Genomic DNA, 26,274 nt, shown 5'->3' with positions numbered 1-26,274 from the left:
AGAATGGCAACTACAGGTCAATATTACAAAAACCAAAGTAATGATTTTCTCAAGAGGCAGGGTAAAAAAGGTACCAACCTTCCTGTTTGGGAATGAACCACTAGAAGTGGTCCATGAGTATACATATTTGGGTACCGTCTTCTCTTCCAATGGATCAATGAAATCTGCTGTTCTCAAACAGGTGGCACAAGCTAACAGAGCACTTTTTAAAGTATGCTCGATGATATCAGCACTCAACCTACCCATTGACACCTGCTGTGAACTTTTTGATCGTATGGTAGTGCCTGTCTTGCTGTACGGGTGCGAAATATGGGGCTCAAAATATGGGCAATATATAGAAAACTTTCATAAAAAGTTTATGAAGCACCTGTTGAAAATTAGCAAGTTTTCTGCTAACTGCATGGCATATGGTGAATTAGGTAGAATGCCTCTAAGCACTGTCATCCAGAGGCGAGTCATAGGCTTCTGGATACGGCTGAAATATGGTAGCAGACACAAGCTCTCATACATCATAATGCAGCTCCAGCTATACAAACTTCAGAATTCCGAATTCCGGCCTCATTGGCTCTCGAATGTAAAAAGTATCCTTGACAGTGCAGGGCTTGGAAACTACTGGGCTGATGCTCCGGACAAAGACGAGATACTGGCAGTACTTGAAACTCGCCTTGCTGATATAATCAAACAAACTTGGTCCGAGTCAGTTCATACCAACTCTTTGTGCACAAATTATAGAATTTTTAAAGACACCCACGGTCTCGAGCCTTACTTGACCCTTGTAGGGCCAAAGGACCGTCTTGTCATGGCTAGATTTCGTTGTGGGAATCACAAACTACCGATCACTGAGAGTAGACAGAAACATGACGCTACTCTTAATACATGCCAACTATGTACAGCAAACAAACCTGGGGACGAATTCCACTACATTTTGGAATGTTCAGCTTTTAGAAGTCAGCGTGAAGCCCTTATCCCGCAATACTATTACAGGCATCCTGACACAAATAAATTCAAGGCTCTTTTCTCATCTGTCGAAAAAAGACTATTACATCGGTTGTCAAGGCTTATCCGGCACATCACCACTGCCTTTTCGTAGCCATTCCTATTCCATTCTCCGATTCTTCTGCCGATCTCCTGCCGGTCCCCGGTCACCTAACTTCTCTCCCCACCTGTAACCAAATATATACCAAAAGTTGTGTTCTTGTCAACTGCTTTGTATATTGATATGTATGTTAGTATGTGTACATATATGTGTCTGATGAGTGTGTTGGGAGTCGCTGCTATATGCGAGCCATCCTCCCGTTTGTATGTTTATATCGTCGTTTCATGTGTACATAATCGCAACCTACATGCAGCCCAGTTCCCTTACCCCAAATGGGGTCGTGGACAAATACATTCATTCATTCATTCATTCACTCACCAGATGTCCCTGTCCTGAACATGTCCAGCTTACCGCATCATGATCATCAGTTTCTTTGATTTGCAACGCAAGACGATTTTCACGGAAGTCTGTACTGTATACAATATTCTGTAAAGCAGCTTTTCACAGCAAATCTTTCCTCGTCATATGCAAATTCAGTCTAAGCTGTATGCCTCGATACCATTTTGATCTAAAAACTTTCATTTAGTAGCAGCTTACTAATCTTTCTGGCGCATCTCTTTCAAACCTAACGCAACTCCAGTTTATTTTCCGTGTTCGATAGCAACATTTCCTTATTTTGTCATATGTCATCACTCAAATATGTCATGCAAAAAAGCTGCCCTGAGCGTTTTTAGCTTACTGACGTCGGTAATTTTTTGCCAAATAACACTTATTACGGCAAAAGAAACGTAAAAATACTCCATTGGTCAATTTAGCGAAGCTTTGATTTAAACTCTGTCAGTTTCTATGGAAACCGAAAAGGTAAATGTGCTTCTAATAGCTCTTTTGAATAGAGCTGGAATGCATCAAAAGCATTTCAATATTGCATTGACATTTCATATCTCAAAGTTGAAGTGTTTTTATATAGGTACCTTGTCTCATATATTGATATATTTTGAGGAGCCTTTCTTCATCAAGCGTGCATATAGGTAGGTAGCGCGGTGTGTACGTTGTGTTTGCGTTGTGTAGGTCTATATCATTATCAATATAGGCACGGTGACTATAAATATGGGTAAATGTCAAGTTTAAGTCCTAAGAAGATTTCATTAATAAATTTTTCATATTTTTACATTATTTGACATCCTGAATCCAAAAATGATACTCATATGTCTCGCAAATAAAAGAAAAAAACATAATCAAACCTGACCTAACCTTACCTACTTACCTATAACCTACCAACCTACAACCTACAAACCTACCCTAACCTAACCTAACCTACAAACCTACCTACCTACAACCTAAAACCTACAAACCTACAACCTAACCTAACCTAAAACCTAAAATTTTTGCTGTTTCATATTCGTATCAATAGCGCCACAATTGTAGTTAGCAAGGGCGGATCTAGGGGAACGTTTTGGGGGGGGTCACCAGTCGGCCGACATGCCAGGTCTGATGAATGAATTCTGACGACCGGGGGGGGGGGGTAGGGAGCGAGTATGTCGAGATCAAATGACATTTGATCTTCGTCGTTTCTGAGTTGAAGTTTTATCGTAAGTCACTCGGCTCAGTAGTTTTAGTTAGTGAAACCCACCTATAGAGGAGCGTCGCCACGGATTTTTTTACTGGGGGGGGGGGGGGCGGATCGACCGACTTAAAAACCCAGAAGTAGTAGATATAGTTACCTCACTTATGCATTAGTCTAATGCCCAATGCATTAGTAGCATACAGTCACGATCTCTCTTATTGACCTGTGTATGAATCGGCGGCGCGAAGCGCCGCAAAAATTTGAAAAAAAGTTGTCAAAACACAGCTCTAAAACACAAATATTACAACCCTTTTAGCATGCTAGTACAAGCCGGAGTTCCTTCACAGTGCACATATGAATTCCGATTCAATTTGACACGGTTGGTGTTATTACAGTCACGATCTCTCTTATTGATTGGTGTATAAATCGGCGGCGCGAAGCGCCGAGAACATTTGCAAAAGAATGTGTCAAAACACAGCTCCGCTCCAAAACACAAATTTTACCACCCTTTTAGCATGGCAGTACAAGCCGGAGTTTCTTCACAGTACACATATGAATTCTGATTCAATTTGACACGGTTGGTTTATGTAATTACAGTCACGATTTCATATTGACCTGTACGTATGTACATGAATCGGCGGCGCGAAGCGCCGCGAAAAATTTGCAAAAACATTTGTCAAAACACAGAGGGGGTCTCCTCTCTACAGAGGACCACCGATCTCTACTGCGGGCCTCCTCTTTTCACAGGGCCTCTTAACTACAGAAGGCTTCCTCTCTACAGAGGGCTTCCTCTCTACTGAGGGTCTCTCCCTTTCAGAGGGCCTCCTTTACAGAGGACCTCCTCTCTTCAAAGAGCCAGAGGACCTCATCTCTGCAAAGGGCTTCCTCTCTTCAGAGGGCCTCTTCTCTACAGAGAGCCTCCTTTCTTCAGGGGGCCTTCTCTCTACAGCGGGTCTCCTCTCTTCAGAGGGCCTTCTGCATTCAGGCGGTCTCCTTTCCACAGAGGGTCTCCTCTACAGAGGGCCTCCTACCTACTGAGGAGTCAGAGGGGCCGACACAGACACTAGCGGTTATTCACTGGAGGCCCCAGGAAGTAAGAAGGGCCCTAGCTGTCAGGCTGGTCAGAGTGCCCTGAATGTCCTGACGTGATTTTTGGGATTCCCGTGAATTTCTTTCGCCTCCGACGTGATTTTGACCTGCCAGGGCCCAGGGGCACTAAAAATAAAACAAACAAAATAAAAAAATGGAAATAGGACATCACCAAAATTAAGTGGCCGAAATCCGTTGAGTTTTTAATTTTGCGTATAGGTAGGGGGCAGGGGCACCACGAATTAAATTCATGACCATCCCCTTGGAGTTTTCCTGGATCATCCCCTGGTGCTCGCACGGTTGAGACAAAAATGAGTAAGATTCTGGCCTTCAATACGCCTTTTCACGCAACACGATCCAGAAAAACAAAGGTAGGGGAGAGCGGGGAGAGTTGTATCATGTCCAAGTTGTATCAGGGCGAATTGTGCCAAACTTATCCAATAGATAGCGCTCGTGACACGACCAGCCGACGAGGTTTTCCGGGCGCCATCTTTCCCTGTTCTGTCGTGTGGCTGGGTGGACGCGTCTCGAGTTGAGAGCCGATTTTATGTTTTTTTAATGTCATTCTAAAAAAATGAGTTGCAAGAAAATGTGTGTTTTGGGCATTTAGATGTGCACGAATTTGAAAGATCTCCGTAGCGGTGGTGAGGGTAGGTTCTAAGGCTGCGTGAGTGAAAATGGATTTCTCCAGCTGTCCGCTGTTTTTGAGCACGAGGATGTTTTTTTCCAAGATGGCGGCGAGGTACATGTTGTATCAGAGCCGGGTGGGGTATGTTGTAACATGTATGTATGTATGGGTATGTTGCTTTTAATCGCGAAAGCTAAGCCCTGTCTCGCGTTTGTAGGTAGCTAGTCAATGCTCGTTCCATTTCGGCACAATGTGTTGGCTTCTTTGCTCTTAACGGGCCACTTTTGCTTCTAGTCTGTTGATGTTTCGTTCGTTTCGATGTTTCGTTCGGATTGCATTGACCTAAGCTTGGTCTAATAAAAGTGAAGCCTTTGAGCATATACATTGTATTAACCCCATTTAATATTGTTCTTATGTTCAAAACCAGTAGCAAGCACACTCCCTGAAACGTGAAATACCTAGTGATACAAATTACCCCACCATGTGATACAACTCACCCAAGCCATGGGGCAAGTTGTATCAAAAACATTGTTCTATTCGGCAGACCGTAGAAGAAAAACTGGTAGAGGTAGCGGAAAAGTTACTTTGCACAAAAAAAGCAGAAGAATCAAGGAAGGATATAGTATGGAAATAATGAGTTTATCACGGATAGTTACGAGGTTATGGGTCTCGGAGTAAAAACTGATACAACCCACCCCACTCTCCCCTATTAGCTCAGAAGTGTTTGACATGTGATTTTGAGCATGCAAGACGGCGTCTATAGCGCATTTAGGTCTTCGGCTTTTGGGGGGGGTCAAATGACCCTCTCAGACCTTTTGGGGGGGGTCATGACCCCGTGGACCCCCCCCAGGATCCGCCACTGGTAGTTAGGACCTAAACTTGACATATACCATAAATATGTAGGTACCTGTGTCCTGTTGTACTCTGATATCAATATGTACTGCCTGGGTGCCTTAGGTATCACAAACAAATGCTCAAAACTGAGCTTTTTGCCCATTCAATTTCAATGCCTTGGTATGTAACTCAAACTTTGTACATATTTGCTGGCAGTTAACAATTTAAACCAGGGGTGGGGATCTGTAGGTGGAGCCAGAGCCAGCAGATTATAGCCAGAGCCAGAGGAGAGGTGTGAAACAAGCCCGGAGCTGTAGCTGTCAAAGAAGGGAGCGACTCCGCCTCAGGCGTGTTTTTCTCAGAGGAAAAAAATTGACCTAGTTCAGTTTGACAGTACAAGGCAGTAGAGCATGTGGTACATCATAACCATGTCCTCATGGACCCAGGGCCATCACATGAATGGAAAAGGCTATAGCCTATAAATACGTATCATCTCCAGTTTACTCACCTCGTTTACTCACCTCGTTGGTTCCTGCATATCTTTGGAGTGGTTTCAAAGGACAGTCAGAGAGGAAATGAGGAACCCACACTGCTCGAGACGCGCCAGTCATCAACAGAAACAATGCACATGTTAACATTCGCTAAGAGAATGACTGGTATAGTGCGCCTCCGGTGACATTATTACCAAAACATTGTCAGGCTTTCTGGAGTTATGCCTAGTTACATTGTTAGGTTACAATGTAACTAGTGTCCCACAGTATGCAATCAACCTCATGTCACCTCCTCCCTCCCCACGTCTACTGCATCTCCAGAGCCTGAGGATCAGTCATCAGGTGACGGCCATTGTTTTGGCCACCCGTATTTGATTGATCACATAGGGGATGTAGGTACTGACTACTGAGTCGGAGCTGGAGCCGGACCATTTTACTCGGAGCCGGACCTGGAGCTGCCAGGACACTTCACCCGGAGCTGGAGCCAATTTCTTTTCTCCGGAGCTAGAGCCGTCTGAAATTTCCACGGCTCTGCATCCCATATTAAATGCCCAGTAAAATGTCCACTGAATAGTGAATTATAAGTGCAGTTACCTAGTCTAGCATCAGAGGTTAACCTGCGCCCCACTGGGGTCTGCATATAACGCGCCCTACTGGGGGGGGGGGGGGTAGGAGGGCTATTTATAGCCCCCTCCTAACTCTGAAACTAGGGGCCGATCGTCAAAATTCGAACGGAGTCTGATTGATAGCCCCGGAAAAACTGCAAAGTGAAACCTAATTTAATTGACCTCGAGGTCACTGATGACGTCACAGGTCAGGTCAAAGTAAAAATTATTGATAATTGCCTTGTTCGCATTTTGGGCTCTGGCCGCCGTCTTACAAGTCAGATCAGGCTCATTTTTGGTTTACACACTCATGAACAGATGATTTAACCCGCGCCGGGCCGGTGCTCTGAGATTCCGCGCCGGGCCGGGGGGGGGGTGTCTGAACACCCCCTCCCCTTCTAACTCGGCTCCTGGGCCACGTAGCGACACGCGGTAAGCGGCAATCGAAAAAACGTCCAAAATAAGGACGAAAACACTGCGGTCATTTCTTGGGTCAGGTCAAAGGTCATGTCACCAGAGGTCACCAAAGGTAAAATGTTGACTATTTCAACATTTTGGAAACTGCCAACGGCTATCTCGGGAACCAATAGAGCTACAGCGCTGCGGAAAAGCGCATTCGATAGCCCTTTTACAGACCTTTCTGAGTGATGTTCTCAGATTTGACCTCAGGTCAACGGTTTAGCCACCAGAGGGCAAAAACTCCAAAAATAGACGTTTTTACGAAAAGCGTTTTTTTCGGCAATAGCTTTTGACTCAAAAGAGCCATGACATTACTTTTGCCACCATCGTGTTCCTCTCGTCGAGACGCGTCGAATGAACTACCAGTAAAACGCCTTTTGGGCGAAGAACGAGCGAGCGAGATAGTGAGCCCTGCACGTGCGGAAGGGCGAGAGGGTGCTTCCAACGGGCTTGCGCAAAGCACCCTTCTAACTGGTCGCTAGTGGTGTGCCAAATTTGAACGCAATCGGCCCAGCCGTTCCTGAGATCTGGAAGCGGCATTCTGCACGTGCGCACGTGCAAACGGGGTCCAAAATGACTTTTGCACGGCACCCTTCTAACTGGTCCCCAACCGTGTACCAAATTTGAGCGCAATCGGCCCAGCCGTTCTCGAGATCTGGAAACGCCCCCTGCACGTGCGCACGTGCAGTAGCACCCTAACCGCAACACATGGGAATGCATTGCCTGGTGGGTGCCTACCTGTATGCCAAGTTTCAGCGAAATCGCCCCAGTAATTACCGAGTTACTGAAATGGGAACAAATTTGGCACCTCTTATTGTTGTATTTTGCACGTGCACTGGGGGTGACCCACATGCATCGAGAGTATCCTATTTTGGGTAGAAGGGATGCTGCTACCCTATAAAAATTACCGCAAGTCAATCGCCCAAGCGGCTGCTGAGATATGAGCCTCTCAAAATCACTACTTTTGCAAAACAGCTTGAACACCCTTGACTTTTCACGTGGCACGTGCCACGACGGTCACTGAGATGTATCAAAAGTAGTCAATTACGGGGTAGAAGGGATGGGGCTACCCAACAAAAAAGACCGCAGGCCAATCGGTCCAGCGGTTGCTGAGATATAAGCCTCTCAAAAGCGTTACAGGCCGGGCCGGGCCGGGCCGGGCCGCTCATACTGAGATTTTTCCGTTATATTGAAAAGACTCACTTCGCTCGCTGCGCTCGCTCGCTCTTAATAATTTGACCTTAAAAGGTCAACTTGAAAATTTGACCTCAGGTCAAGGTCATGACCTGACCGTAAAAGTTGCATATCAGTCGATCCGCAATGTCGAGCCGAACACATGTAAGGCGTTTTCAGCGCTCTAGCTCGCCTCTATCAGAAGTTATTAGCAAATAGGGGAAGTTGGGGCAATGCCGGAGTTGGGGCAAAGCCGAAATTCGAGATATTTCGAAAACCGTAAGACATGGATGCCACCTGTCAGTGATGCTCTGAAGCTTAAGTGACTACAATTATCGCATGTTTGTTACGAGTCGTCATTCGGAATACTTCGACTGTGAGGGCGCCAAGAGCGTTTTCAAGGTACGTTTCCCTTGTACTACATGCGCCTTTGAAGCTGCATTTCTTACTCATTATGCTACCGTTTGTCTGGCCAATTCGGTCAAGTAATCTTTAGCATGTCTTTGCATAAGTGTGCTGCCTATTTGAAATTTATACAGCGCGTTGAAAAGTTATGGGCCTGCAAATGAAAGTATGGCAGGCTGGGGTAATGCCGAAAACGTGCGATTACGCACGTGTTAAAAGCACGCTACGTGGACTTTACTGCTGTGGAATAGCAACGCGTATTTTTAGTCACACAAATTACACTTTCAACCGACACAACGGCCTGCTACCTATAAGGAATGATTTACCTGGCATGTTCTTATTATATCACACAATTATAACTTCCAGTGTGCACCGCGTCCTCAAGCTCTTAAAACGCGTGTCAGCTTTGATGAATTCTGGATAAAGTTTGAGATAAAATGGCAAAACATCAATGTCTTGATTCCCCGTACCGGGGCAACGCCGAAAAAGTCACTTCTTTGATATTTTTAGTTTGTGCGCTTAACGGTATGCGAATTCATCAAATGCGCCTGGTATGTTTGAAAGGCAAAAGACTGGCCTCTCGAATGACGCCAACAAGAATAGCTTATGTTGTCTACCTTGCGTGCTACGGGCGTCAGAAAAAAAGTCTTCGGCGTTCCCCCAACTTCCCCTAACTGTTAGATTTTGTTCGTGACCTGAGATGACCTCGGGGACATAACAAGGGGTCACAGTTGCCATTTTCCGGTTCAGTGTGTCAATTTTACCTACATATCGATGTTTGAGAGTGTCTAGAATAGCGTTCGTGCAAAGCAGACGCTTTTCAATTTTCTCCCATTGACTTATAATGGAGGACGCAAAATTGACCTGACCTTAGGTCACGATATCAAAATTCCGAGATACACATTTTATAGATTATGTTGCTCTAATCAATCGCTGAAAGTTTTAAGGCAATCGATCAATCGGTGTAGCTATGACGAGCATTCTTATTTTTTTCTGAGGTGAGGTCACTTGGCGTGACCTGGTGACCTGACCTAAGGCGACCTGGGTCTGAGATTTTCACAACATGTGCGGAAAAGATGCACGAACAGATGTGCCAAAAACGGCGGCGCTCCGCGCCGCCGTTTTTGAGATATCTGCGAAAAACCGCAGGGGGGGGGTATTCAAACACCCCCGGCCCGGCGCGGGTTAACCCTCGCCCGTATTGGTGTTTTCCAGCCGCGAACGTATAAGGGGGGGGGGGTCCGTTGGACCCTTGCCGTTTCGTCCCTGATCGAGCTAGAGCTTCGCGGAAAAAAACGAGCGTGTTGCCCGTGACGAGAGGAAGCCGATGATACCCAATTGTAAGGTCCTAGGTCATTGGTTGACCTTGCAGGTCAAGTCAATGACCCAAAAGTCGGGAAAATCGGGACCTGTTAGAACGTCGTAAAGTGTGGCTGCTATGGGGTTTTTCGGGGTGCTGATCACGAATATCATGTTAGTTTTCATCACAGATGATGTCTTCATGCATTTAGGCCAGGTCGGGTCAGGTCAGGTCAGGTCAACCCAACCAGTAAGGGTATTCGTAGTAGGTGGCAACCGCCTCTAACAGCTTCGTAACATGTTACGAAGGCACCAAAACTACTTCGTAAATGTTCATATGGTTGCTAAATTCGAATTCAGCTCCAAAAACTGGTCTAGAAACATGTAAAACTCGAAAAAGTGAACCGAGGTCACCCGAGGTCACCAAAGGTCAATGACCTGACCTGACCTTCAGGTGACCTTGACACCCACCCTAATGCATGGGGGCAACATCATATCACATGTTTGAACGCTTGAAACCACGAAAAGACTGCAAACGCGCGGCTAATGCGAGCCGACATACGCTGAATCGCGATTCCGGCCAAACATGGTCTCGAAAAGTAGGTCACAGGTCAAAGGTCATTTGGGTCAGGGTCATTAAATTTTCAGGGTAGGTGTAAAATTGATGAACGCGAGGGTACTGAAAGTTTCGTCGCGATCGGTCGCTTTTTACGCGAGTTATTTGCGAAAAACCATGGGGGGTCCGTTCGACCCCCGCCCCCTATACGGGCGAGGGTTAATGCCCTGAAGGTACCAAACTTGTACTTTGATCTTCAGGTCAGGTCAGGGCCAGGTCATCACAGGTTACAGAAATCTTCTGTCATGCATTGGTCACATATGACACATGTTTTATGGTCTATTTAGGCCATAGATTTCGAATTCGATGTTTATGTCATTCGAGGTCATTTTGAGTTGAATTTAGCTTAGGCCAGGCCACTTTCAGGTCAAAAAAGGTCAAATTTTAAAAGCTGATTTTTTTTTTTTTGAAACAAAAAAGTATCGGATGTAGTTTGAGCACAGAAACACGATGGTCTTATTTATATTGGTGTACGAGGTCAAATACGCACTGAAAAATTAATTTGAAAATTTATAATCCTGGAGTTTTAGCTATAATGTGTATAACTTGGCCCATTATTTAAGATATCTGGCTAAAACCTGCTAGAGTAAGTCATAAGCATTTGTTTTATCACATATTCCGTTTTTTCGAAAAGTCAAAAACTTTTTGAATACAAGATAAAAATGTAAATTTTAGATTGTAATGTATAATATTTTCAAAATTGCAGTTTTATAGCGCAGTCTTTTCTGAGTCCTCTCAAGCAAAGAAATTGGATCTAGCTCAAAAACTGAGCTCTTAGGAGCGATTATCGTGGTTCAATGCTTTGTGTCGAAATCGGCAGAACATGACGTCACTCTGACGTCATTTCCGGACGACCTATGCTAGCTACGAAGTTCATATTTTGACACAAGGTGTCAAATTGATGCATCCGAAGGTGCTGAAAGTTTGGCGTCGATACGTCAAGCGATTTAGAAGTTATTGCAGAAAAACGCGAGGGGGGCTATGAATAGCCCCCCCCCCTCCCAGTGGGGCGCGGGTTAATGCGAAATCAAGATAAGAATGTAGGTTTTTGGTACCTACCTACCCTACCACTATTCAGACATCACATCATGTCACGCAGCAAACAAGCTGAATCATTTATTCCTCCTTACAAGTGCGGATGCAACCCAGAAATTGAGCATGTCCAATATCTCAGTGCAGCCTTCTAAGCTGGTGGGGCAGGGGATTATTTGATTGGGTGATGCTGGAGAAGTGGATCTAAAAGAGGTGCCACGCAGGGCTGCGGAGTCGATGGATTTTCGGCGACTCCGACTCCGACTCCGGCTTTCGAAAACTAACTCCGATTCCGACTCCGACTTCGGGCAGAACTGTCGACTCCGACCGACTCCAACTCTCGACTCCGACTCCGCAGACCTGGCACGGCTGCGGAGTCGACGGATTTTCGGTGACTCCGACTCCGATACCGGCTCGGGCTTCCAAAATCGACTCCGACTCCGATTCCGGTCACAACTGTCGACTCCGGCGGACTCCGACTCCAACTCCGACTCCGCAGCCCTGGTGCCACGTCTCTGCTTCGGACAGGCTGCCATCAGGCACGTGACAGAATACCTCATGTTAATTTGATTCCCCCAAGCCTGATAGATGACAGAGCAATGAAGTTTCTCATATTATGCAATGTGGACTGGTAGGTAGACAGCTAAGTTTTGACTTTTGAGTGTGCCTTTCCAGGCCTGTGCTGTGTGTGAGAAGCCATTTGTCTACCCGCTGCTCCGGACTCCTGTCTGCAATGGGGGACCCGCTGGACGACCTGGATGACATCCTGAGCAGTCCGCAGAGCCGGCCACGCACCAGCTACCTGGCGCCGTCCTCGGAGCCGCGGCCGGCCACCTCGGCGCCGCCGCGGCCGCGCCAGGAGGTCACCGGCTGGGGCGACGCGCCGCCGCCCGGCTCGCCGGCCCCGGCGCCCGGTCCGCCGGTCGGCCGCCGTCAGAGGTCCGGCTTCCAGGACCCGGCCACCACCTCCAGGTACAGAGTCGGCTGGACTACGCTGGACATTGCGGGGCAGATAGCTGCCCACTGGCTCTGGCTCTACCGGGTTTTAGACACCCTCATTTGTTCGTACAACTGTACTGAATTAAGTAAAAATGGGAATCGGTTTAGACTTTGTCGATGTCCGCTGCAGCTGACCCTGTGAATCGACATACGCTGTGGAGATGCCTGGTCACCGTGTAAAGTCGATCTTTTGATCGGCCTCTGTGCTGACCGGCGGCCGGTTCTCAGCGCTCCGGAGTCGAAGCCGTTGGCCAAGCCTCGTCCGGCGACATGGGACGACGAGGACGCGGTGCTGCCCATGATCCCCGACCTGGAGGAGGTGCAGGAGGAGGACCTGGCGCTCCAGGTGGCCGCCGCACCGCGGTCAGTCAGCGGGGGTAACACGGGGACCTGAACCGGGGACCTGGCGCTCCAGGTGGCCGCCGCAGCACGGTCGGTCGGACTACTTGTAGCAGTTTGACGCGGCCGGTCCTGTCAAGATTACTGGATCACTGTGTGTGATGGGAATATACCGTTTTTATGTAGTCCTTTGGTTCCATGCTGTTATTCTCAGTACGTTTTCCGCGATTATTTGGATGGCTGTCTTTCTCGCTCACATTCCGCTGGTCACAAAGATGAGGTGCTATCGCGGTCTTATGCACCACCTGCCTTTCCCCAAACATCTTCCTGCACCCCTTCCCTCCCCCAGTCCGGCTCCCGGCCACCCTCTGACGCGCTCGCTGTGTCTGCGCGTCGGACAGGGCGCGGGTGAACCGGGTGGTGACCATGCAGGAGCTCAATGACGACCTGTTCAAGCACCCGACCTTTATGGCGCTGGAGGACATCGACCTGCGGCTGCTGACGCGCGCCCTCACCGAGCCGGCCGACGTGCAGGAGGTCGGTGGGGCGACACGGCAGACAGCGGGGCGCAATGGGACAGGGTGGGACGGTGTTCATGGTTTCTCGAAACGCACAACCAGTTTTCTGTCTATTTTGAATTGCAATTTTCCTTCCCTGGGTGTGGGACGTGCAGTGTAACAGTGTTGGATTCCCGCTGACCTGACCTGACCTGACCTGACACTCCCGCAGCCTGTGACACGTCTCCCTGGGTGTGAGACGTGCTGTAGGATCTCAGTGACCTGACCTGACCTGACCTGACCTGACACTCCCGCAGCCGGACCGGCCCTGGGTGTGGGGCGTGCTGTAGGATCTCAGTGACCTGACCTGACCTGACCTGACACTCCCTCAGCCGGACCGGCCCTGGGTGTGGGACGTGCTGTAGGGTCCCAGTGACCTGACCTGACCTGATCTGACACTCCCCAGCCGGATCGTCCCTGGGTGTGGGACGTGCTGTGGGGTCCCAGTGACCTGACCTGTTCCCCCCCCCCCCTCCCGCAGCCGGACCGTCCCTGGGTGTGGGACGTGCTGTTCACGGAGGTTCTCTCAGAGGTTCAACAGGACGAGGACTCTGATGACGGCGCCGTGGACCTGCCGACACCAAAGGTAGGTCACGTGACACCTCTCCCTGATAACACATTGGCCGGCCGGCACCAAAGGTAGGTCACGTGACACCCTACAGCCGTCACGCTGCCGTTTAGCTGTGCCTAGGCATTCAGTGTGCCTGGCGTTGACCGTAGTAGCTCAGGATCGGACGCAGTTGCCTCGCCTGTATTAGGAACATGTAGAGTGTACTGTTTGATAGAAACGCATCAGATGAATGTTCGATCCTGTAGAAAGACTTCATTGCTCCGTGTGTGTAGCTGAGTAGCAGTGATTGTATGTTGACCTGTTGTGTAGGTAGCGCCGTTTTGAATGTGTAGCTACTTCCCAGCTCTGTTAGTGACCAGTATAACATATTATTGTCCGGACCGCCGTCCGTGTTAGTTCGATGTGCCGCAACGGTGCGGTCACCGGAGCCTGGTCCGGAACCGGAGCCGCTGACCGGAGCCTGGGTCCGGATCCGGAGCCGCCCGCTGACGGGTCCGGGTCCGGATCCGGGTCCGCCCTGCTGACGGGTCCGGGTCCGGTCTCTGCTCGGTCCGCCCGCTGACGGGTCCGCCGTCGGCCGCCGTTCTGTTCCAGTCTCGGGCCTCTGCGCGCGGTCGACGCGCCGCCTCTGGCCGCCTGCCGAACTCGGCCAAACCGCGCGGTCAGCCGGCCGGCCTGTGAGGGTCCGACCCGGGGCCTCAGACGGCGGCCAGCGGCCGGCTGTAACACCCCACGGCAGGACAGCGCGCCGCGAGCGGCACCGCGGCCGACGGCCGTCAGCTGGCGGTAGTCCGTCACCTGACAGACGGACGGCAGTCCGTCACCTGACAGAGGAGCTCGTCCTGACGGCAGCCTATCACGGAGATCGTCCTGACGGCAGCCTGTCACCAGCTGACGGCTGGACGAAATTACCGATATGTCAGCCTCGGTACGCTGGGACCGCGGTAGTCGCCATCATTTCAACGAATATTGGCCTTCTGAATTGCCTTGCAAGAGCAGCTTGTAACTAAAAAAATGAAGCTGTTTCTTACCGGACGATGCCTCCGTTGCCATTTTTATAGTCGATCTGTGCACTGCATGCCCTGCCCACAGCACATAATGTGCCTTCAATGTGATGCTGCTTCTCAGCTGTTGCCTCTATCGTGTTTTATCATGCATCTAGTCACGGCGGCTGGTCATTTGTCAGATATTGCGTCATTTTTTTGTGATGTAAAGCAGATCTGTTTGACCAGTACCTATTTGTCCTTAGAGTGGAAGAAGCTGACATAATTTTACGCTGCATGCTTGTTGCAAAAATGATGCGATCTCTTTTACAATTAAAAGCTAGTTGCGCACATTTTATCGCAGCATCCACATTCATTGATATTACAATAATCTAGTCAAATCTATAACTGTCGTGCTGGTTATGGATAATCGTATGCGATGCAGAATCGTTAGTTTCTGTTATGCCTTCGAACTGTCAGTTTCCTGCCTGGCGTCTGACCGCACTCGCGCTCACGTGTCCAGGCTGCGTGGGTTCACAGCGGCTACCGGCCCTTCTGAGACGGAGGAGGTCGCTGCTGGTCACCGCACTGCCGACCCAGCCAGCTAGTCTGCCATCAGCTCCACCGCGCGGTTATATGAATCGGTGCGATTGCCAGTCGTCGTCTCAGTCATACTCTAGACTCTGTTCCGAGCCGTTAGGTCCAGGTTCGGAACGTCACGACAGGCAGGCACTAATGGTCACAGCGGCACCCCAGTGTATGCCACCGAAGCGTGTCGTGTTGATCTGTTCACGTGTGAGAGTCATTCTGAAGCACCTGTGATAGTGTATCGATTCCGTCCATATTTGTCACCAATACACAGCACATCTGAGTCAAGTGGACGAGTGAACTGTGAACTGAAGGGCCATCCGAGGCGGCAGAAGCGGCACCGACGTGGGTTATGCTGAAAATAGCTACATTGAAGGGACGTCTGAATAAAAATTCCATATCGCGAAACAGTTATAAAAACCCAAAGAAATTATATTTGTCAAAACCCCACTCAACAACACTAAATAGAAAACTGGGCTACAGCACAAACACCGAAATAACATCGCACACGTTGCTATCAAAGCACAGAATGTAGAAGAAGCATCACAGTCGTCCGCTTCTGATACCAGAAGCAAGGGTGAGAGTTCTTCCGCCTCTCCTGGTGGGCCGCAGTGCAATGGAGCCGCCTCTGTGGCAGTATTCACAATCACGGGTTAAGGGTAGGGGTAGGAGTAACGGGTAACGGGTTATTTTTGTGTCCGTGTTCACAATCGAAGTTTACCCCTGATGGTCGCCCGGCGACACGCAGACGGCACCACGCAGGCCAGGTGCCGTGATTGTGAATACGGCCATGACTGGAGTGTACCCTGGGGTCGGCGGCGGGCCCACGTCACCTTCCAGTGGTTCTGTCCTCACACAGAGTTCGCACAGCTCCATGGCCATCATCCCCAGATCGTGTACTGCCCGCACACCCGGTGAGACTCGAGCCATCGCGCTGACTCGCACGATCAGACCAGACCGTGTCAGTCGCACAATCTGACAGTCGCACTCCGACCGCGCCGGCGGCCCACTGCGGCCGTCCCCCGCGGCCCCGAGCAGCCGCCGGACTAGCTCGCCGTGACTGTCCAGTGGTCCACTCGCCCGACTAGTCCGCGGCGTAGTCGTCGTGCGCGCCGTAGTCGTCCGCGGCAGAGAACACATCGGCCAGCATGTGCCGTGGGATCTCCTCCCCGCGAACCTTCAGCTGGTAGCAGGCGTTCTCGACCTTGGTCAGACTCTGCCGCAGCGTGGCCAGCTTGCGCGTGATCTCGCGCGGACCGGTGTTACCTGCCGGAGACGGCCGTGCGGAGACGGATGAACATTCTGCTGTATTGGATGAACGTTTTCAGCGAAAGAGGTAGAAGACGGTGAATACCCCAGAACCTGCTTTTTAATCCTTGTAACGCAAAGCCTTGGAACGCACAAGGAGTCGTTAAACGCAAGATAAAAACATCTCCATGATGAACTTCAATACCATAATATGGATTTTAATAGAACTGCCGGGAGTCGGAGTTGGAGTCGGAGTGATTTTTGAAGCCGGAGTCGGAGTCGGAGTCACTTTAAAATCCATCGACTCCGCAGCCCTGGTTAGAACACCTTACTGGAGTCACCTACCGTCACATACACCGTACTGTAGTAACTCACAGTCACATACACCGTACTGGAGTCACCTACCGTCACATACACCGTACTGGAGTAACTCACCGTCACATATACCGTACTGAAGTAACTAATCGTCACATGCACCGTACTGAAGTAACTAATCGTCACATACACCGTACTGAAGTAACTAATCGTCAACACCGTACTGACTGAAGTAACTGTATGTGACTAATCGTCACATACACCGTACTGGAGTAACTAATCGTCACAAACACCGTACTGGAGTAACTCACCGTCACATACGAGTACGCCGTACTGGAGTCACTAATCGTCACAAACACCGTGTTGGAATCACTGACCGTCACACCACCGTACTGGAGTCATTGACTGCAATTGTCAGTCAATGACTCCAGTACACTGTACCAGAGTCACTGGAACTGCTCGATACAGAACACGTAAAATAGTCCAGCCGATATGACATTTCATGAAAGCTCACGGACTGTTTTATGATATGTACCAAGACTGCGGAGCGCGGGCATATGCCTTATTACCCCTTTATCGCTATCCAAGACGTCTATCAGTGCGGTTGGCACAGAAGATGCCATAAAACGACAAATCCTGTCAAATCCGGTAATAGATAGCAGGCTATGATACCCGGCACCCCACCGCGGCCGGCGCCGGTTCGCCGCACCCACCGATGTTGACGAATCCCTCGTGGATGGTGCGCAGCAGGGCACAGAGCCGCCAGCACTCCTCCAGCTGGCCCGAGCTCACCGAGCTGATACAGCGGCGCATCAGCTCGCCCGTCAGGTCGGCCAGACCCAGCACGTACTCGTGGTAGGGCAGCGGCAGCCGCAGCGGGTCGCCCACCTCGCCCTGGCGCAGAGAGACGGGTTAGCACAGCGGTAGGGGGACGGTGGCAGTGGGGATGTGTAGAACAGCTCCGAGGCCATGCGGGGGTCGATGGAGACTGGCACCCAAAGGTAGTCAGGACTGGGCAAGGCATAATGGGCGGAGAGTCGAGACCCCGGCGGGACGGCCCCTATAGGCACTGACGACAGTAGCTACCACCCCGCCCCGTACCTTGTATCATGACACTCACCCCGCCCGGTACAGTCTCTCAGCACCCACCCCGCCCGGTACACACAGTCTCATGGCACCCACCTCTCCCGGTGCGGTCTCAGCGGGCGGCGGCGGCTCGCCGGCAGTGGTGGAGGGCTCGGCCCCTGACGCCGGCTCCGCACTGCCCCCGGGGTATGTCAGGCGCTGCTGAACCTCGGCGCAGCTGATCACTCGGTCGTTGAGTAGATAGTGGTAGAAGGAGAGCGCCTCAATGTACTCCTGCAGGCCTGTTGAACACACGGAACGGCCGTACGGCAATGAGTAGGTCAGTACACGTTGACCGTTGACGGGTAACTATCACTTTGCAGAGCTGGTAGGTGCAGCAATTCGTTAATAACATCAACCACCAAAAGGCTCGCTAAGGATGAATGAATGTTACAAATATGACAAATAATGAATATTAAGATAGCGTAAGAATAGCAAACACGGTGGTGTTCCACAGTTCTCACGCAGCATACGGCCCCGCAGCACAGCTGACTGGCCGTCCGGTCTCACCGGGGCTGATGGCGCGCAGGTACAGGTACGGGTCGTGGCCGGCCAGCTCCTCGGCAATCTGGCGCAGCGTGCCGCCCTCCAGCTGACGGAACCGTCCGGCCGCCTCCTCCAGAACCTGCCGGTCCTGCTCCTCACTGCCGGGCGGGACAGGGCAGGCGCGGTGTCAGGTGCAGTCAGACTCGGCTACACCATCCCCCGTCCCGTAACAGAGCTAGATAGGCCACAACAGATCCACCATCGCCCTGAGTTCCACCCACCTCGTCACCCTGTGCAGCATGAAGATGATGCGCTTGCTCTCGATGGTGACGTCACGGCTCTTCTTGACCAGCCGCTCGTAGAGGTCGTGCTTGCTGTCCAGCTGGGAGGCGAAGCCGCGAAACATGGCCGTCACGGGCGTGTCGTCCGCGGCCGGCTCCGGCTTGGGCTCCGGCGGACGACGCTCGCCGCCGTCACCATGGCGACTGTTGCCGTGACGACCACCCCGGTGGCGGGGACGACCAGAACTCATGGTATTTCTGAAAACAAGAGATTTTACAAACTACTCACAACTAGAAAAAAACTTTGAAAAATGACTTTAAACATGATGTTGTTTCACTAGCCTACAAGCATGTGCTGTTACTTGTTAGTTTGAAACTGATGCTACACTTGATTTTAGTATTACTTGCCAGGTATTATGGTACCTATTAAAGGAAATAGTTCACTTTTAACATGGGGTTTGGAACTGGAATAGCAGTTTTGTTGCTTGCGCTGAGACTAGCACAAATCAGAAGCTTTTACGGCCCAACGATCACCCTAGACGAAGATATTCCATTTTTTGTTCCGAAAAGAGTGCCTTGCAGAGGAATGCGTGCCTTGCTGAGGAATGCAGTCACGTCATCGTCAGCCAATCAGAATGCTGCTTACAGCCGATGGGTTTGTCCTACGCAATATGATTGGTCAACGCGTAATAAGCTTCCGCGTCAAACATTATTTTATATAGAATATAGTTCTTCTTATACTAAAATATAGAAAATAATCCTTTTTACAAAAACGTTTTGTTTTATTTTCTGATCATTTTGAGCATAAAAAACCATAAATCCATAGCAAAATACTAATTTCAGGAAAGTGAACTATTTCCTTTAAGGCTAGGTATTAACTTCCTTTGCCTAGGGTGATCAATGGGCTTTGGGCTGTTAAAGCTCCTGATTTGTGCTACAGTGCTAGTCTCAGCTCAAGGTAGGTACAAAATTGGGTATTCCAGTTCAAAATCCCATGTTAAAATGGTATATTTGCTTTAAGTGGTCAATAATTCGTGTTATGCACTTCCAGTGTTGCCATGATTGAGATAGATTGAGCTTCCCTGTTAGGATTGAGCAGAGGTTACCCTTTATACTGTAGCATCAGTATACCCAATATCTACCCCAGATTCAGTAATGGCAGAACACCTTCAATTAAGGGGGGGGGGGCACTGTTGGCACTGCAGACTTTTGGTCCCATTCTTTCTATGCAACACCCATAGGGCTAATGTTAAGATGCCAAAATCAAAGGGGGTCACTGTGCCCCGGTGCCCTCCCCGTTCCGCCGCCAGCATTACAATTAGTAGAGCAGACATCACACGAAGGTTTTCCTACCAAGGAGAAGTGCTGTGGATTGTAGGGTAGGTTTGTAGGTTTGTAGGTTGTAGGTTGAAGGTTAGGTTAGGTCAGGTTAGGTTAGGTCAGGTTAGGTTAGGTTTGTTTAGGTTTTGTTAGAAAGAAGTACCTCCAGGCATAGCGCCTCTCCTTGGTTGGAAAACCTTCGTGTGATGTCTGCTCTACTGATATCCTGCCGCCTATGCCTAGATTGTTATTCTCACATAATGCATAGTGATAAGCTATGGTCTATGACCGTCATTATTTAACAGAAAAATTTAAAATACCGCAAAATAATAGGTACATACCTACCTAAAGAAGTCGGTCGTCAATACTAGCCAATACAAGGCCAAGATACCAGCAACAATCGAGAATTATTTTTGCAGCCGCACCAAGGCTATAAACCGCAGGGTATATCCACAGTGTATATAAATACGTATATCAATATTGATATTGATATTTAACAACACATAAACCGCACTCAGCCGCACCAGCCGCACTCACTCCCAATTGTCGCAAATGCGTCGTTGACACCCCAAAACAGTGATGTGCGTGAAGTTGGCGTCGGATTCGGATTCGTATTCAGCGTCGAGTACCGAATCACTTGAAAACGTCATATCTGGTCAATTCGGGGACGGGGAGCACGAATATGACATTAATTTTGCCCTAGCAGGTATCCCTTATCCCTTAATCGTCCCTTAAACGACGGGGCGCGCCAAAAGTGCCTCAAGGGTTCTTCCGATCACGAAAATAATGGTCCCAGGCGATTCCCCGGGTCGATATCTAGCCGCACCACCACTAACTTCACACGTGCCTCATATCCCTTATCCCTTAATCGTCCCTTAAATGACGGGGCGCGCCAAAAGTGCCTCAGGGGTTCTTCCGATCGCGAAAATAATGGTCCCAGGCAATTCCCCGGGTCGATATCTAGCCGCACCACCACTAACTTCACACGTGCCTCACATCCCTCATCCCTTAATCGTCCCTTAAACGACGGGGCGCGCCAAAAGTGCCTCAGGGGTTCTTCTGATCGCGAAAATAATGGTCCCAGGCGATTCCCCGGGTCGATATCTAGCCGCACCACCACTAACTTCACACGTGCCTCATATCCCTCATCCCTTAATCGTCCCTTAAATGACGGGGCGCGCCAAAAGTGCCTCAGGGGTTCTTCCGATCGCGAAAATAATGGTCCCAGGCGATTCCCCGGGTCGATATCTAGCCGCACCACCACTAACTTCACACGTGCCTCATATCCCTTATCCCTTAATCGTCCCTTAAATGACGGGGCGCGCCAAAAGTGCCTCAGGGGTTCTTCTGATCGCGAAAATAATGGTCCCAGGCGATTCCCCGGGTCGATATCTAGCCGCACCACCACTAACTTCACACGTGCCTCATATCCCTTATCCCTTAATCGTCCCTTAAATGACGGGGCGCGCCAAAAGTGCCTCAGGGGTTCTTCCGATCGCGAAAAGAATGGTCCCAGGCGATTCCCCGGGTCGATATCTAGCCGCACCACCACTAACTTCACACGTGCCTCATATCCCTTATCCCTTAATCGTCCCTTAAATGACGGGGCGCGCCAAAAGTGCCTCAAGGGTTCTTCCGATCGCGAAAATAATGGTCCCAGGCGATTCCCCGGGTCGATATCTAGCCGCACCACCACTAACTTCACACGTGCCTCATATCCCTTATCCCTTAATCGTCCCTTAACCCTCGCCCGCACATGCCATTTTCCCATCCTAGAACGCACATGGGGGGGGGGGTTGCCACCCCCCCCCCGCGCCATTTCGTTCCTGTTGGAGATAGAGCTTAGCAGTAAAGACCAAAAAGATTCTTTGGGAAGAGACGAATCCAATGATACCCAGTTTTACCTTCTCAGGTCAGTCATTGACCTTCCAGGTCAGGTCAAACTAAAAAATGTTGCTGTTTTGGGTCACCGTTGGATATCAAGTGCGCTGCCTATCAAATACCGATGACGATGCTGTTTTCTGGTGCCAAGCCAGCTAGAACCTCTTTGTCACACTATCCGACCAGATTTTTGCTGCTGAGGTCATTTCAGGTCAAGTTAGGTCAAGGTCAATTATATGTGTTTGTATGTCTGTGTGTGTCTGTGTGTATACTGATGTGTGCACCGATTGTTTTTGGGTCCATATCACATGAAATCATGATCTGAGAAGCTTTTACCAAAAATGCAGTCAAAAAACTTCACAAAAAGTAAATTCCGCTTGCCTAAAACGCAATTATCTTAGATGACCTAGGTTGACCTTGACCCTGACCTTGACCCCTGTACATCGTCGAACAACATGTTCCATGATAGGTGGGAGGTAAGACTGGCAAAAAAGGCCGAAATCAGGGTGTCAAAAGCTCACAAGGCCCATGGCACACGCAAGATGTTGAGAATTGGCCATTTGGGTCATGACATGACCTGAAAAACAAGGTCATATCTCCGAAACCAAAAATCACAGAAACTTGAAATTTTCAGTGGACATCAAGAAAGGATAGACGAGCAGCTATACGAAAAATCAGCCTTCTAGCTTTAAAAATGTTGAGTGCAGAGCAGAAAGACTGCCTGGGGGGGTGGCAACCACCCCCCCCCCCATGTGCGGGCGAGGGTTAAATGACGGGGCGCGCCAAAAGTGCCTCAGGGGTTCTTCTGATCGCGAAAATAATGGTCCAGGCGATTCCCCGGGTCGATATCTAGCCGCACCACCACTAACTTCACACGTGCCTCATATCCCTTATCCCTTAATCGTCCCTTAAATGACGGGGCGCGCCAAAAGTGCCTCAGGGGTTCTTCCGATCGCGAAAAGAATGGTCCCAGGCGATTCCCCCGGTCGATATCTAGCCGCACCACCACTAACTTCACACGTGCCTCATATCCCTTATCCCTTAATCGTCCCTTAAATGACGGGGCGCGCCAAAAGTGCCTCAAGGGTTCTTCCGATCGCGAAAATAATGGTCCCAGGCGATTCCCCGGGTCGATATCTAGCCGCACCACCACTAACTTCACACGTGCCTCATATCCCTTATCCCTTAATCGTCCCTTAAATGACGGGGCGCGCCAAAAGTGCCTCAGGGGTTCTTCCGATCGCGAAAAGAATGGTCCCAGGCGATTCCCCGGGTCGATATCTAGCCGCACCACCACTAACTTCACACGTGCCTCATATCCCTTATCCCTTAATCGTCCCTTAAATGACGGGGCGCGCCAAAAGTGCCTCAGGGGTTCTTCCGATCGCGAAAATAATGGTCCCAGGCGATTCCCCGGGTCGATATCTAGCCGCACCACCACTAACTTCACACGTGCCTCATATCCCTTATCCCTTAATCGTCCCTTAAATGACGGGGCGCGCCAAAAGTGCCTCAGGGGTTCTTCCGATCGCGAAAATAATGGTCCCAGGCAATTCCCCGGGTCGATATCTAGCCGCACCACCACTAACTTCACACGTGCCTCACATCCCTCATCCCTTAATCGTCCCTTAAACGACGGGGCGCGCCAAAAGTGCCTCAGGGGTTCTTCTGATCGCGAAAATAATGGTCCCAGGCGATTCCCCGGGTCGATATCTAGCCGCACCACCACTAACTTCACACGTGCCTCATATCCCTCATCCCTTAATCGTCCCTTAAATGACGGGGCGCGCCAAAAGTGCCTCAGGGGTTCTTCCGATCGCGAAAATAATGGTCCCAGGCGATTCCCCGGGTCGATATCTAGCCGCACCACCACTAACTTCACACGTGCCTCATATCCCTCATCCCTTAATCGTCCCTTAAATGACGGGGCGCGCCAAAAGTGCCTCAGGGGTTCTTCTGATCGCGAAAATAATGGTCCCAGGCGATTCCCCGGGTCGATATCTAGCCGCACCACCACTAACTTCACACGTGCCTCATATCCCTTATCCCTTAATCGTCCCTTAAATGACGGGGCGCGCCAAAAGTGCCTCAGGGGTTCTTCCGATCGCGAAAAGAATGGTCCCAGGCGATTCCCCGGGTCGATATCTAGCCGCACCACCACTAACTTCACACGTGCCTCATATCCCTTATCCCTTAATCGTCCCTTAAATGACGGGGCGCGCCAAAAGTGCCTCAGGGGTTCTTCCGATCGCGAAAATAATGGTCCCAGGCGATTCCCCGGGTCGATATCTAGCCGCACCACCACTAACTTCACACGTGCCTCATATCCCTTATCCCTTAATCGTCCCTTAAATGACGGGGCGCGCCAAAAGTGCCTCAGGGGTTCTTCCGATCGCGAAAATAATGGTCCCAGGCAATTCCCCGGGTCGATATCTAGCCGCACCACCACTAACTTCACACGTGCCTCACATCCCTCATCCCTTAATCGTCCCTTAAACGACGGGGCGCGCCAAAAGTGCCTCAGGGGTTCTTCTGATCGCGAAAATAATGGTCCCAGGCGATTCCCCGGGTCGATATCTAGCCGCACCACCACTAACTTCACACGTGCCTCATATCCCTCATCCCTTAATCGTCCCTTAAATGACGGGGCGCGCCAAAAGTGCCTCAGGGGTTCTTCCGATCGCGAAAATAATGGTCCCAGGCGATTCCCCGGGTCGATATCTAGCCGCACCACCACTAACTTCACACGTGCCTCATATCCCTCATCCCTTAATCGTCCCTTAAATGACGGGGCGCGCCAAAAGTGCCTCAGGGGTTCTTCTGATCGCGAAAATAATGGTCCCAGGCGATTCCCCGGGTCGATATCTAGCCGCACCACCACTAACTTCACACGTGCCTCATATCCCTTATCCCTTAATCGTCCCTTAAATGACGGGGCGCGCCAAAAGTGCCTCAGGGGTTCTTCCGATCGCGAAAAGAATGGTCCCAGGCGATTCCCCGGGTCGATATCTAGCCGCACCACCACTAACTTCACACGTGCCTCATATCCCTTATCCCTTAATCGTCCCTTAAATGACGGGGCGCGCCAAAAGTGCCTCAAGGGTTCTTCCGATCGCGAAAATAATGGTCCCAGGCGATTCCCCGGGTCGATATCTAGCCGCACCACCACTAACTTCACACGTGCCTCATATCCCTTATCCCTTAATCGTCCCTTAAATGACGGGGCGCGCCAAAAGTGCCTCAGGGGTTCTTCCGATCGCGAAAATAATGGTCCCAGGCGATTCCCCGGGTCGATATCTAGCCGCACCACCACTAACTTCACACGTGCCTCATATCCCTTATCCCTTAATCGTCCCTTAAATGACGGGGCGCGCCAAAAGTGCCTCAGGGGTTCTTCCGATCGCGAAAATAATGGTCCCAGGCGATTCCCCGGGTCGATATCTAGCCGCACCACCACTAACTTCACACGTGCCTCATATCCCTTATCCCTTAATCGTCCCTTAAATGACGGGGCGCGCCAAAAGTGCCTCAGGGGCTCTTCCGATCGCGAAAATAATGGTCCCAGGCGATTCCCCGGGTCGATATCTAGCCGCACCACCACTAACTTCACACGTGCCTCATATCCCTTATCCCTTTATCGTCCCTTAAATGACGGGGCGCGCCAAAAGTGCCTCAGGGGTTCTTCCGATCGCGAAAATAATGGTCCCAGGCAATTCCCCGGGTCGATATCTAGCCGCACCACCACTAACTTCACACGTGCCTCACATCCCTCATCCCTTAATCGTCCCTTAAACGACGGGGCGCGCCAAAAGTGCCTCAGGGCCTCAGGGCCTCAGGGGCACCCCTGAGGCACTTTTGGCGCGCCCCGTCGTTTAAGGGACGATTAAGGGATGAGGGATGTGAGGCACGTGTGAAGTTAGTGGTGGTGCGGCTAGATATCGACCCGGGGAATTGCCTGGGACCATTATTTTCGCGATCGGAAGAACCCCTGAGGCACTTTTGGCGCGCCCCGTCATTTAAGGGACGATTAAGGGATAAGGGATATGAGGCACGTGTGAAGTTAGTGGTGGTGCGGCTAGATATCGACCCGGGGAATCGCCTGGGACCATTATTTTCGCGATCGGAAGAGCCCCTGAGGCACTTTTGGCGCGCCCCGTCATTTAAGGGACGATTAAGGGATGAGGGATATGAGGCACGTGTGAAGTTAGTGGTGGTGCGGCTAGATATCGACCCGGGGAATCGCCTGGGACCATTCTTTTCGCGATCGGAAGAACCCCTGAGGCACTTTTGGCGCGCCCCGTCATTTAAGGGACGATTAAGGGATGAGGGATATGAGGCACGTGTGAAGTT

General features: G+C 50.4%; 2 protein-coding genes across 5 annotated transcripts; one reads left to right on the top strand and one right to left on the bottom strand.

The window, feature by feature from the left end:
• The first annotated feature begins 1,966 nt into the window (after positions 1-1,966).
• LOC122367211 (intraflagellar transport protein 43 homolog A-like) lies at positions 1,967-15,556 on the top strand. 2 transcript variants are annotated; one of them, XM_043340122.1, is made up of 6 exons: positions 1,967-2,064; positions 11,907-12,203; positions 12,459-12,593; positions 12,971-13,106; positions 13,608-13,712; positions 15,204-15,556. In XM_043340122.1, exons 2-6 carry the CDS (start codon positions 11,965-11,967, stop codon positions 15,237-15,239), a joined length of 651 nt encoding a protein of 216 aa, XP_043196057.1. In that variant the 5' UTR covers positions 1,967-2,064; positions 11,907-11,964; the 3' UTR covers positions 15,240-15,556. The 2 variants fall into 2 exon arrangements, with proteins under 2 accessions (XP_043196057.1, XP_043196056.1); XM_043340121.1 differs by having other exon boundaries at positions 1,975-2,064; positions 14,292-15,556.
• Positions 15,557-15,679: 123 nt separating this feature from the next.
• On the bottom strand, positions 15,680-20,586 carry LOC122367210 (translin-associated protein X-like). Of its 3 annotated transcripts, none has more exons than XM_043340120.1 (6): positions 20,389-20,586; positions 18,724-18,981; positions 18,467-18,600; positions 18,014-18,198; positions 17,545-17,725; positions 15,680-16,534 (listed from the first exon to the last, which is right to left on the bottom strand). In XM_043340120.1, exons 2-6 carry the CDS (start codon positions 18,972-18,974, stop codon positions 16,353-16,355), a joined length of 933 nt encoding a protein of 310 aa, XP_043196055.1. In that variant the 5' UTR covers positions 18,975-18,981; positions 20,389-20,586; the 3' UTR covers positions 15,680-16,352. The 3 variants fall into 3 exon arrangements, with proteins under 3 accessions (XP_043196055.1, XP_043196053.1, XP_043196054.1); XM_043340118.1 differs by having other exon boundaries at positions 20,385-20,581; XM_043340119.1 differs by having other exon boundaries at positions 20,469-20,492.
• Positions 20,587-26,274: the final 5,688 nt, after the last annotated feature.

This window comes from Amphibalanus amphitrite, unplaced genomic scaffold (assembly GCF_019059575.1).
Source record: "Amphibalanus amphitrite isolate SeventyFive unplaced genomic scaffold, NRLGWU_Aamphi_draft 000858F_arrow, whole genome shotgun sequence".
NCBI classification, from domain to species: domain Eukaryota; kingdom Metazoa; phylum Arthropoda; class Thecostraca; order Balanomorpha; family Balanidae; genus Amphibalanus; species Amphibalanus amphitrite.
Note: the sequence above shows the minus strand (reverse complement) of the source record. Positions and strands in the feature narration are given on the sequence as shown.

Bases quoted from the DNA above. Each gene is read 5' to 3' on its own strand.
- LOC122367211 (XM_043340121.1), top strand. From the start codon at position 11,965: ATGGGGGACCCGCTGGACGACCTGGATGACATCCTGAGCAGTCCGCAG. The intron at 12,204-12,458 runs GTACAGAGTCGG...GCCGGTTCTCAG, and splicing joins GACCCGGCCACCACCTCCAG to CGCTCCGGAGTCGAAGCCGT. The intron at 13,107-13,607 runs GTCGGTGGGGCG...CCCCTCCCGCAG, and splicing joins AGCCGGCCGACGTGCAGGAG to CCGGACCGTCCCTGGGTGTG.
- LOC122367210 (XM_043340120.1), bottom strand. From the start codon at position 18,974: ATGAGTTCTGGTCGTCCCCGCCACCGGGGTGGTCGTCACGGCAACAGT. The intron at 18,199-18,466 runs GTGAGACCGGAC...TGTGTTCAACAG, and splicing joins CCTGCGCGCCATCAGCCCCG to GCCTGCAGGAGTACATTGAG. The intron at 16,535-17,544 runs GTGGGTGCGGCG...CGTCTCCGGCAG, and splicing joins CGAGGGATTCGTCAACATCG to GTAACACCGGTCCGCGCGAG.